The sequence below is a fragment of the Theobroma cacao genome, chromosome 2 (assembly GCF_000208745.1).
Source record: "Theobroma cacao cultivar B97-61/B2 chromosome 2, Criollo_cocoa_genome_V2, whole genome shotgun sequence".
Lineage (NCBI taxonomy): Eukaryota > Viridiplantae > Streptophyta > Magnoliopsida > Malvales > Malvaceae > Theobroma > Theobroma cacao.
Window position 1 is genome coordinate 33,971,530 of NC_030851.1, and position 12,671 is coordinate 33,984,200.

General features: G+C 35.2%; 2 protein-coding genes across 2 annotated transcripts; both read right to left on the bottom strand.

Moving 5' to 3' along the window:
* Positions 1,490-7,881, bottom strand: LOC18609643. Its single transcript, XM_007044867.2, has 6 exons — positions 7,576-7,881; positions 6,788-6,855; positions 5,428-6,697; positions 3,610-5,280; positions 3,056-3,107; positions 1,490-2,141 (listed from the first exon to the last, which is right to left on the bottom strand). Exons 1-6 carry the CDS (start codon positions 7,703-7,705, stop codon positions 1,994-1,996), a joined length of 3,339 nt encoding a protein of 1,112 aa, XP_007044929.2. The 5' UTR covers positions 7,706-7,881; the 3' UTR covers positions 1,490-1,993.
* LOC18609644 (very-long-chain 3-oxoacyl-CoA reductase 1) lies at positions 8,283-11,690 on the bottom strand. Its single transcript, XM_007044869.2, has 3 exons — positions 10,665-11,690; positions 10,508-10,577; positions 8,283-8,783 (listed from the first exon to the last, which is right to left on the bottom strand). Exons 1-3 carry the CDS (start codon positions 11,300-11,302, stop codon positions 8,529-8,531), a joined length of 963 nt encoding a protein of 320 aa, XP_007044931.2. The 5' UTR covers positions 11,303-11,690; the 3' UTR covers positions 8,283-8,528.

The window sequence follows — 12,671 nt, forward strand, 5'->3', positions numbered from 1 at the left end:
TATTTTGTAAAGGTATAGTCATCCATCCATCACGTTATTAAACTTTTCTGGACTCTGCATCTAATTGGCTTCCTTCCCAACATTATTTTAATCGTAAACTTTTATTATTTTTTTAATAATTGGAGTAGAAGAAATTCAAATCTTACTCTTTGGATAGGGATAATACACCAATTAATAAATCAAATGCTCAAGTACCTTAAACTTTTATTATTAAATTGTAATTATTTCAAATAAAGTGAATGTTACTTTTTCTTTTCTTTTTTGCAGGGTAGCATTCCGGAGAAATAAAGAACTTTTTTAGTTAAAATTGAAGGGTTTATATATTTAAATGAATGATGTCGATATAGAAATTGTTTTAATAAATGTAGTGGAATTGAGGAAAAGGAATTCAAATTGTGCTTTTTAAGTAAGAAATCATACACTAATCAATAAATCAAATGTTCGAATGTTAGATATACGGTAAATTAATTGATAAGAGTGATTAATTTAATCCAACAATAGTACCTAAAAATCATTTTATCTCTAAGAATGAAAATTTCATTCATTTGAGTAAAATAAATTTAGTTTAATAATGGTTATACCCGGGTCAAGAAAATTGAAGAAATGCAGTACAAAATTCTAACGTGGCTCCCCCTTTATACCTCTCATATGTAGTAAAACAAAAAATTCGTTCATTACAAATTGTGAAGGGTATACCTGGCAAGAGTTTTAGCAATACTTGTGAGAAAATAATAATACTATAGATTTTTACCTCAAATATATATATATGGCATGGTTGATAATCCTGTGTATGTGTGTATGTGCATTTTTTATTATATAAAAGTTATAATATGAACAACCTCAAGCCTTTCCAATTTTGCTTTTATCCAGCATATACGATTGTCAACCATGAGAGTTTGAATATTGGTCGGATGACTTCATCAAAGGCCAAGGATCGCCTTGTAATAAAAAAAATCAGCGAATCAAAGTTGTCATTAACTCTAATTGATTCATATTCTTATTTTCTTAATAAAAAAAGAAGTATAATAAAGTAAACGAAACTTTAAGTTTGCTCAAGCGTTGGCGATGGAGGGAGACCAAAAAAAAAAAAACAAAGGAGAAATAAGCAGCTGGGATGCAATCCAATCCCAGTGGGGTCCTTGAGCATGATATTAGCAACTCATAACAATCTCTTATTAAGTAAAATTAACGCAAAGTACGCAAATAAAGGAATTCCGTAACAGAGAGGCAGAATGAATTGGTTATGACTTTTGGGGACAAAAGAAAACTCTACAATTATTTTCATCCTATCATAATTGCCTACTATCTAATAAGGATCCTAATATTATACATTGAAAAAGGAGCTGGAATAACTTGAGTGTCATTTGTACCCAGGATTTTTAAATAATTGTGAAGAAATTGGATTGCTCGTTCACAGTTTATTGAACATGGTCGTGAAGTGATAGAGAAAGTAGAACTTGTCTAGTCAATTGCAACTCCTTACTTGTCATTGACACTAATTCACCACAATCGCCATTTTTCTATCTTCTTTGACATTCCATTGTAATATCAAATTTAAGGATTACAATCATACACAACTCCAACTGCAACACTCCTTGTCCACCTGTACCTCCTCACTTGCCGCACCAATTTTATCCTTGACAATGTTCCAAATAACCCCAATGCCATGCCCTTTACAAGAACAAGGGGTGGACACGAGGGAATGAAGTTGGATGGGAGGGTGTCATAATCCAAAGTACTAAAATTCACCAACACTCTTTAATTCGAATGAAAACAGGGCGCAAATTACATTCACTTCATTGTTATCAAGAAACCCTTTGCATACCACTTCTACTACATAATACTACAAAAACATGCGGGGTGGGGGTGGCAACAGTCCCTGACAATGGCATTGGAGAGCACAAGAATGACCCCTGCTGCATGGTAAAAGGACAACAAAAACCCCTCCCACAAGAGATTAAAAATGAAACCGATAAAGAAAAAAACCTTTTGACTATTTTGCCTGACTATCTGGAACAAATTCATCAGGCAGGCTATCAAGGTCATCAAGTTGTGATTGAGAAGCTGTTAGTTTGGCCTTCTTGTAACTGCTCGAATTGCGAAGGATTGCATGCAAGGACATGCTCTTTGGGCTTGTAGAACTGCTCAAGTAAAAAGCACAATTAAAGTCAAGCCAAAAATATAAGATACAGACTACAGGCTATACTATGGAAAACTTTGAAATCAAACCTAGCCCTAGAGCTCTCTTTAAATGTGAATCCAGTGAATTCGATTTTTTCCATTCTCTAGTAACATGGAAGTGCTAGACTTTTTTGGAGGCTGTACTAAAAATTTGGAACATATTCTAGCCTCAATCATAGACATGGAAGACTTTAGGTGAAAAAAGTGGGCAATACAACATTACATAGCTAAATTATTGGATCAAAAAAGAATTTTATTTACTTCATTTCATTATCACTGTTATCAAATTAACAAAGAACTGAAAAGCTGCTAAAACACATTTGAAGAATTCTTTCCTGCAGTTTGACATTTGGATATGCATTGCAAAAGATATTTGCCCCAGCTACCCACCAAAATTCAAAACCAATGCAAAATCCAAAGAGAACAATTATTTAAATTTAGAATGCCCACAAAAAAAAAAAAAAAAAAGATTAATTCTCAAGCTCAATTTTGAGAAGAAAAGGATGATAAAATGGACTGGCTTTCACATGCTTCACTTAGCAAGTTAAGTTGCATGAGAAAATTTGTTGATGCAAAAATTGATTAACATCAAAGTATATCAAATGTAGCTTCAAGCCTAGCAAGGTGTTTCTAAACCATACATATAAGTTGCTAACAATAGCAGTAAATTACAAATATGCAAGATCTATATCTTAAAAGACAAATATGCAAGATATTGGGGGAATATGCTCAACAAGAGTATATGAACCAATATCTTTTGACCTCTGGCTACTGATCATTGATGTATATGTTTAAGGGGAAAAATTTCACTCCCCTCTTTGGTATGAAAGTCTCGATTTGCTTTTTCCGAAAAAAAGAATTTAATCCAACTTACCCAGGGTTTTTTCTCTCTCTTCCACCACCTTCCCCTTCTGAGTTATGAGATCCTACAGCAAATTTCAACATAAACAGAAGAAACTATCATCTATGCAATCTTGGATCACAATTCACTATAATAAATAGGAAGCAACAAAAGTATGAGAATAATGCTAATTATGTTATATCTTCAAATTTGGTTCTACATCAAAACTATATATGGAAAAAATAATAACCCCATATTTAATGAATACCAATAATATCAGCTAGACACTATAAAAAATTTAGAAAATGAAAACATAAAAGTTGATATGAACAAACTCATTGAGGGTGGGGGGATGGGGAGGGATAGGAAATCAGGCACTATCTTCATTTCATGCAGGACATAAGAGCAACTAAAATTAAAAGCAAGAAATGGTGGAATTCTGAAAGAAACGATGAAATTTGATGCACCTGCTCATTTTGTTGAAAAATTATATAGGCACGATGAAATAAAATGAAATTTGCAAACTAACAGTCATATAGTCAACTTTGTTCAGCACTAATGAATTTGCGATAAAGAATATGAATTACCATTTTGTGATGAACTGCTGTTCATGTTACTATCATCATCAGATGATGAATTATCCAATGGACTTCTGGTGCTGTCATCTGAGTCATCTACTACGTCATCATCAGAACTCTCCTTATCATCATGCTTAAATATTGGACCTACTGTAGCCAGTAAGCTCTTCTTATTTTCCAGGCTGTTCACAACTTTCCTGTTATTACTTCCAGTATCTTTTGCAATATCCAGATGAGATTGATGCTCGTTACTTCCACTTTTTAGATTAATGGGGTTTTTAGATCTTTCTAAGGTAGAGCTTGATGCAGCACAATCATTGTTTTTCCCCAGACCTGTATGCACCCTTGAAGAATTGATGTCAATGGGCCTTTGAGATTCTTTAGGAATAGAATTGATTTTTTCAGATTTATTAGTAGATTGCAGACGTTCTTTTGCCGCACTTCCAGAAATGGTCAAACGTGTCTTACTTGATTGAACAGGGGAGCTATATGGTTCAACCTTCGATGATGATCTCTGAGATTGGATGGAGCTAGATTTGGCAGCTTGAGCTTTCGCGTTTTTATGTTGATTCCCATTTAACATTTGTGAAGATGATAAATCAGGTGTGGATCGACCTGACTGTACATCAGGCTTCTTTTTCTTCCTTTTCCCTTTCACCTCAGTTTCCACTCCTTTTTTGTCAGTCACCTTATCAACGACTATCCCACCAAAATCAACAATTTCATGCTGATGTTGGCTTTTGATCCTTTCACTTTCACAGAGAACTTCTATGCTGTTATTACCATCAACCACACGGGCACTTTTAGGGTAATGTCCATTGACAACATCTTGAATAGGCCTACCCTCATGATTGGCTTTAAGTGTATTCAGGGATGAGTCAAGCTGAGTGTAAACCGGGCTAATTCCAACCCCTGTCTTACTTTTAGATCCCAAATCTGATCCATTCAATTGTGCAGCTGAACTTGAATTCACCACCTTAGTCTTCCTTGTGGATTTAGATGACGCACTCACCTCACTCACGTTATCAGCCAGAATTGTTGGATCCCGGTGATCAACATCATCTTTTCCTTGCAATTCTGGGGGGTTCACAACAGTAGAACTCTTCTTCTTAGTTTTCTTCCTTGATTTCTTGTCCATATTTTCTGCATTTGCTGGACCATTGTTGCATTGCTGCAAGGACTCCAGCACATCTCGAATTACATCATCAGCTCTCACATCAGTAACTGAAGGCAAACAGTCCGATGTTCTCATTTTTGATGCTTCTTTTCCATCAGTTGTGCCATCTTGCTCCGCATTATCACTCAAATGTTCACCAGTCACAGAGGCAGGACGCTCTGGAGGTATATCACTTGCTGGACCTCTATCATGTACTGCATCTAATGCTTCCGTTCCTCCAACTGGATCCTTGGTCTTCTTGGACTTCTTTCTTTTCTTGGCAGACTTTTTAGGTTCCACAATTTTATCTTCCAATGTACCACTTTGATTTTCATGCCCTGAAACGCCAATGTCATTCTGGAGATTGATTCCCTCTTGGGACACAAAGGTCGGATGCCTGTTGACATGACTGGCATTCTGATCAATTGAATCCCTTCTCTTTATTATTGATGCAACAACTGGTTCAGGTGCTTCATTTTTGCTTTCCATGTTGCCGTCATCAGTACCAGCCATAGCATCATCACCTACTAAAGTCAGTATCAGTATTAGCAAAAGTTAAATTCTTGCCTTAATTCTACTAATCATGGAAGTGAAAATGAGAAGAAAAAGGCTGGAATGAAAGGAAAAAGAATGTAGATAACTTCATATTAAAGCAAAAAATAGAAACTTACCTTCTGAGTGGGGCAAAACATTTGTTTTGCTTACTTCTTGCATTTTCTTTGAAGAGATCAAACAGGGCTCAGAAATTGCTCCAAGAACAAATCCTGGATCAGCTTCACCGCCAAAATCCTTGTTATTAATTGCTTCTATGGCCTGAAAGGTATCCACATTAACATCTTTTGCAGAAGAGATTTCCCTACCTACTTGAATGGGATTTGATATTTCCTTTTTCCTTTTCTTCCTCCCACAATCTTTTACAGATTCAATATTTAAATGATCTAAAATAGCACTTGTACTTCCCAGTTTTTGACCTAAAGAGTACTCAGATGTTGTTACCTCTAGTCCAGTGCCTTGTTTAACCAAGTCAGAAATCAAAACTCCATTTTCTATTAAAGAATTTTCATTATCTTTCTTCTTGGTTTTGTACTTTTTCTTTGATGCAGGCCCAGATTGTGATGAATTTTCTGTGAACTTATGTTCTTGCTCACTAAGAGAAACATCATTTTGTTTATTAGTTTCACATTCAGAATGCTTTCCTGGAACTTCTATTCCCTCATCAGCCATCCTTTTTCTAGTGGCTGATCTCTTATTTCTATCACAAGACACACTCCTGCAGGTTTCATCAAAACAAACTTGGTTTCCCAACTTCATATCATTCAAAACTGCAGTTCTTTCATTTACATTGTCCGACTCCAATGCATCTTTACCAGATTCAACAACTGAAGCACCATTTTCTTTGACAGAATGGTCATGGAAGGCATCTTTCTTTCTCTTTTTAGTTTTGTGCTTTCCCTTTAAATCAGATGCAGCTACCGAAGCTGGTAGATCTTCACATATTTTGTTATCTCCACCAACTTTCTCCTGTACCTTGGGTCTTGACAAAACTTTAGAATTACTATCAGCTGTATGTTCAACTTCCATATGCAAATCTTCTGAATTTTCTTTGCCGGAATTACCAAAATCAAAGCATTGAGATGCAGAATTCTGCTTTGCATGATGGTTGTTCCCATCTTGTGGCAGTGATGAATCATTGATGTTGGACAATCTTTTTGAAGTACCATCTGGTCGAAGATCAACCACATCAGCTGATGAATTATTAGTTGTGATACCAAAACAGGCTACAACATTGCCAGGATCAGGTTTGCGGGAATTATGATTTTCACTATGCTCTTCTGCACTTGAGGCATCAACAGAAAGAAACCAACTCTTGCTCACTCCATCAAAAGCACTTTTTACAAACATGGAATCTGAAAGGTGATAAAGATATCCTTTGCGCTTCACCTGTTCGTGTTACAAAGGCATTTCAACATAAGATTTAAATCAACAGTAAACATCCATAACAATCTAGATGAGTAAGATATAGCACCAAACCTTTAAGGCGTTAATCTTTATCTCTCCGATGTTAGGAAAACAAAGTGGGTGTTCATAGAGTATCTTTTCTGCAACAGCAGAACAAAGATATTATCTAAAACAGAACTTAAAAACGCAAGCAGTTCATATTAAAAGTTAAGTTGTACTTCAGTCACTAAAAATTTGAGAGATTTGCGTTGGAAAAAACCACCCATCTACAATATAAAGCACCTTATGCTAGTGAAAAAAGGTTAAACAACTACAACCAGTAACTAATTTTCAGCACAAAAAGGCATCAAGAGAAAGAATCCATAACTTTCATTACGTAATAAACTCTTCATATCATAACATTGCCACGTTAGTTCCTTTTCCAACATTCTGGAGGAACCCTTGGCGACATCACCAACTCTTTCAACCATTTGAACAACTCTAGCAATTTCCATGACCCGATGTTAGGTCCATTCCGGGGGAAATTTCAATTATTTTTTATACAAGTTTTGATCTTTGAGGTCTCAAATGAATGAAAATAATATATGGACACTAAAACTCTAAATTGGCATTGAATAAATCATCGAAAAAGAGCTCACACCCAATGTGTTGCTCAGCATGCGGCTGATTCACTTTAACATTTTTTCAAAATAATTTCCTTTAACAATTAAACAGAAAGAAAAGAATTATACTTTAGAAATATACAGAATTAACATCTTCAGCTTGGAAAAGCAAAGCAATAAAGTTTCCTTAGACAATGGTAACCAAAATACAGTACCCATAAAGCGAATTTGAGCGGAAAAGGGTTGAAAGTAATTTACTTTTAAGATCAGAAACAGTGTCAGAGTCGGAGACGATCATGGCCAGGTGTGTGTCGAGGCTGGTGTCTATGAAAACAGTATTGTAGACAATGGAACCACCGGAACCGGAGGTAAAATCCGGCTTTTCCATTTCCGTTTAAAAGTCGAGGTCGACTCAAAACTCAAAGGGGTCTCGAGTTTAACTAGAAGCGAAGTGTAGTTCTGTCCGGTCGGGGGTTTTGTTTGTGTAGAAGACGGACAGGGAAAGCCCTTCGGTTATATGGCGGCATATAGAAAAAGAAAACGTTGAAACTTGTCTTATGAAGAGGAGTTCACCGCTTCCTTCTATATACCAGAAGACGAATTAAGGCCATGGTGCAGCGGGCCCAATTTGGGTCTGAGCTTGGGCTAATTAAATTAAGCCATAATAGGCTTAGTGATGATTCCTACCAAGCCCAAGATATTGGGCATTGAGCCCATGGATGCGGCTTGACCCAATTTCCAGTTTTTTTCTGGATGTAAGCACTAATCAACTCAACGAACAGTCGAGAATATACGTATCTTCCATTGGGTTTAAATTTCTCCTCCTCAAAATCAAGGCAACACAGGTTTAAAGTTTAACAACCATGATGAACCATATGGGTAAGTTTGGCCAAGGCCTTATAATCTCCAAAAGTCCAGTGCTAGACTTTGCTTCCAAGGGAACGATATGAAGGAAAGACAAAATGTGAGAAAAGGTTCAGAGTTCTCTATTTTCATTTCATCCTTAACCTACAAAAGCATCTTGATACGTAATGGGATGGTTAAGATGCCATGCTTGAAAACAAATTTATCAAGAGAGTAATAATTAGATTTTCAAAAATAAATAAGAGAATACCAGAACTAGTACAATCCATAGGTAATACGAGTTGAAAGCTCATCCTAGCCACCTTTCAACTCCATGAACAGAAACTAATACAATTCCAAGTGCTTTTCTATTCCTTCTTCCTAGAATCTTTCAGTTGCCCCCTCTTTCGAATGCCAAGACTAAAGCGAAAACGCCATGCATCAACCACACTCTCTGGCAGTGAAGAAGCCAAGCTCCAGAGGATGGAATGGGGCCAGTAGGGTGTGCAACGAGGTTCGTAGCCTATCCAGCGCATTGCCGCCCGAGCATAACCATCTGTTGATGGAACAAAGAAAGAGGATCTTTTGATCGACGCCATCTTGGTAGCCACATACAATGGAACCTGCATCAAGAAACACTTGATTGATCAGAGAAAATAATAGTAGTAGTCAAGGCATAGAGTCTAGCAGCTCTCAGTGTCTGTGACAACTAAGTTATCTGGAGTATTGGTGATAAAGGAGCAAAATTTTGTGACCTGCAGTTTTTGTCATCTTTCCTAAATACTTAGTAGAAGTTCAACATCTCGCTCATGATTATACATATGGATAGACTATAACTCCCCCCAAATGAATATTGACTTCTCATCTATTTTGTCCATAAATCACAAAGTAACCTTAGATGCCAAGGCTAAAATTAATTTTGACAAGATTTAGGCCTGCTGGTTCACATGATAACAAAATCACAAGTCACATCAGTCACCAATCCAGTCTGGTTTTACTGGCATCTTCTGCTCTTGCTATTTATTCTCATCACATTCACCTTATCGCAGAAATCTTTTGATCATCTAAAAGTATTATCAGTTGAAGGAGGGGGAAAGTCATAGAAAATTTGGTGGATCAAAAGAATGGGAGATTGCCCTTCAAAAAAAAAAAAAAAAGGAATGGGAGATTAAGAACCACTGATATCAAAAGAACTAAATTTCAAAAAAGAAGTCCAAAGCTCTAAAAGGTGTTCGGAGTTGGGGAGTATGGAGTTTTCCTAAAATCTAACGCAAAAACTAATGATCTATAGATGGCAATATTGCATGCATGATTGTTGAGTGCTTTCTCACAAGTGAATGACAGGAACCTGGAATTAATTTCCTAGCATTATAAAAAAAAACATAAAAAAAATTTGTTGTGGCAGCCATCCTATACAGTATATGGAGGCTTGGAAAATTGCTTTGTGCCAATAACTTTGGTTAAACTTATAAACACGAAAGCAGATGATAGAAATAAGTTTAAAAACTATCCAGTTGCCTCACATATGGTAACCATCATGTATTGTCAGCACAATTTCTTAATATACTCATTATAATAACACCCAATATAAAAGAGAGTGAAAGTGACAGAAAAAGAGGTCCAAAACAGTAAACCTTTACTTCTTCCCAAAGGAATTAGCTAATATAAACTTTTTAATATTCCAGGTTTTTTAAATAACAATATTGGCCATAATAAGTTCAACAAGTAAATCAAACTTGTGGACATTTCTGGTCAACTTGATAAAATAAAATGTCTTTCTAAAGAAGAAAATGAGATAAAAATCTATACCTAATTTCTAGTAACTTATCAGAACAAATAGATTGCAAGACCTCCATTTTCATTAAAAAATCTACCTTATGACAAAAGTCCAATGTCACTATATATTGGCAAATCAAGGCATTTATCAGTAGAGTATCTTCCAGTATTTTCTATATAGTGGTATTTTTTTTTAATTGGAGGAAGGAGGACTCGAACCCTGCTCTTTAGACAGGGGATCATCCAGTAACCAATGAGCCAAATGTTCGGGTGCAAAAGATATTCAATATTGAATCATTGATTACTTATGGCCAGCTGTTTCTAACAAATGACAAAGGGGTGTATAAACTTCTAACAATCAAAATTTGAAATACTAAAAAAGCATACCGATTAGACTAATCCATATCCGGAGTCTTACGATTACCTTTACTATCAATTAAGGCAAAGGGTTAAAAACGATCAAGTTCCACTAAAAGCCTTACTCTCTAGCTTTATAACTCCTAGGCTTACAAGTTATAACCACAGGAATCAAGCAATAAAGCATAGCATAACATAGCATAGCAAACATTACCTGACACTGGACATCAATCCCACTATTTTTATATTCAACATAAAGGCACTTTGAGAATTGATCAATATACCTGAAAACAATCCCCAAAATAAACCGCCTTTAGTTGCTAAAACAATAGATCAAACTCCAGATAAATTTGAAAGGGGCAAACACTTACGCTTTAGTAGCAGCATAAACAGCATAAAGTGGATCAGAAGGGATGACAATAGCAGCACCAGAACCAATATTCACAATTGCACCTCTCTTTCTCTTCACCATCCCCGGCAAAACAGCCTGAGTAACCTTAGTAGTACCTTCAACATTAACCTTAATTAAATTCCTCAACAGCTCCTCGTCAACCTCATGGAAGAACCTTGCATAAGGATACGAAATCCCAACATTATTAATTAAAATACCAACATCAAATCCTTCAATAGCTTCTTTGATCTTCTTTACACCCTCATCAAAATCACCAGTGAAGTCAACAACAACTGTCTTGATCTGAATCTTTCCATACTTAGCCAAGATTGAATCAGAAACATCTTTGAGTTTGTCAGGATTACGACCCACCAAGACAAGATTAAGCCCCTTCCTAGCTAACTGAAAGGCAAAACCTTTGCCTATACCATCAGTTGGTCCTGTCACAAGACCCCAGGAACCATATTTCTTGAGATTCTTACCAGGTCTAAGAAAATTGACCCAGACCCATTTGAGAAAAACAAATGAAGATTTCAAGAGTGATAAAGAACCCAAAGTGAAAAGAACAAGAACCCAGAAAGGTTGAGCCTTGAGAGTATCGAAGAAACAGGTTGCCATGGCTTATGCAGAGGAAAAAGTCGAAATTTTTGTGGATATATCAAAAAAGAGGAGAGATCTAAGGAGATAAATAGAGTGAACAAAAAGAGAAAATCTTTAGCAAACCTTTTAGTTCGTTTGGGGTTGATAGAGTTGGGTATGGCTTCGACTGTGACAAAGAGAAGAACAAAAAAAAACAGAGGGGATGTGGTAGGCAGAAACAGATAGAGGCAGGAATGGGATCAAATGAAGGAAATGAAGGATCGGATTTTGGAGAAGGAACAAAGAAGAGGAAGAGGTGGGTGAAGTAGATGAGCTGAAAACCACCCTAAATAACTACTTACGATGACACCCATAACTGAAACGTGGGAGTTCTAAGTATTTATTGGTACCTATGAAAAATTTATTTTTGAAATTCTTTTCACAAAGATCGAACTCTTTGAATTTTGATAAGAAAAAAAAATGATAGATATTATCGTTCCTTCTTTTAATTTTGTTTGATTTTCCCTATTTCGTTTCTTAGACCTTGTTATATTTGTTCAGCCAAATTTATATTTTTATTAGAAAATTAGTACAAATATCTATTTTGGAAAGCTCAACTATCTAGCTAGTGCTATTAAAATTCAAAAAATTGAATTTTAACCAAAAAAATTCAAAATTATATGACAAAATAAAATCAAATTTACATCGTGGAATTATCGGAAATGGATTTTGGATTTAGAATTAGATTTCTTTTTATTGAAAATTCTTGATAGAATGAAAGTAAAAAGTGTAATAAGAAACAAAGAAAAAATAAATAAATGTTTAGAGAAGTTGTGTACGAAAATGAAAATTTAAATAAAATAATTGTGTATTTGAAAAGTATTATTTAAATTGAGATTTCACGGTATGTTCCATCTTTTAATTATGCAGATGAATGGAATGTGTCATGTGATTTGTTGTATTAGGTATATATTAAATGCGATGTGATTATTCGATATAAATTATGAAGTTACAATTTAGAAAAAGAAATTAATATATTTTCAAATTAAAAAGAAAAGAAAAGTCTTTGGGTACCAAGTGCAGAACTAAAGCGTTTTTGCGTGGAGGAAGAAAGAAGATATTATGGAATGATTAGCTGGAGAAATGATAATCAATGCTGATTGGCACGTGGACAAGATTCAATCAACCATATAACTTCGCAACTTTTTCCTTAATCTTATCTTATATTTATAATTTTATTCAACATTAAATTTTAATTATTTTTTTTTAAAAAATAAAAATAATATTCATACAAATGTATTGGAATATCAAATTTGGAAAAAAAAAAAAAAGAGGCCTTGAGTTTAAAAGGGAGAGTTGAGTTCAAATGAGGCAGATAGCAGTTTAACATCTATCCAGCTAAAAAGTG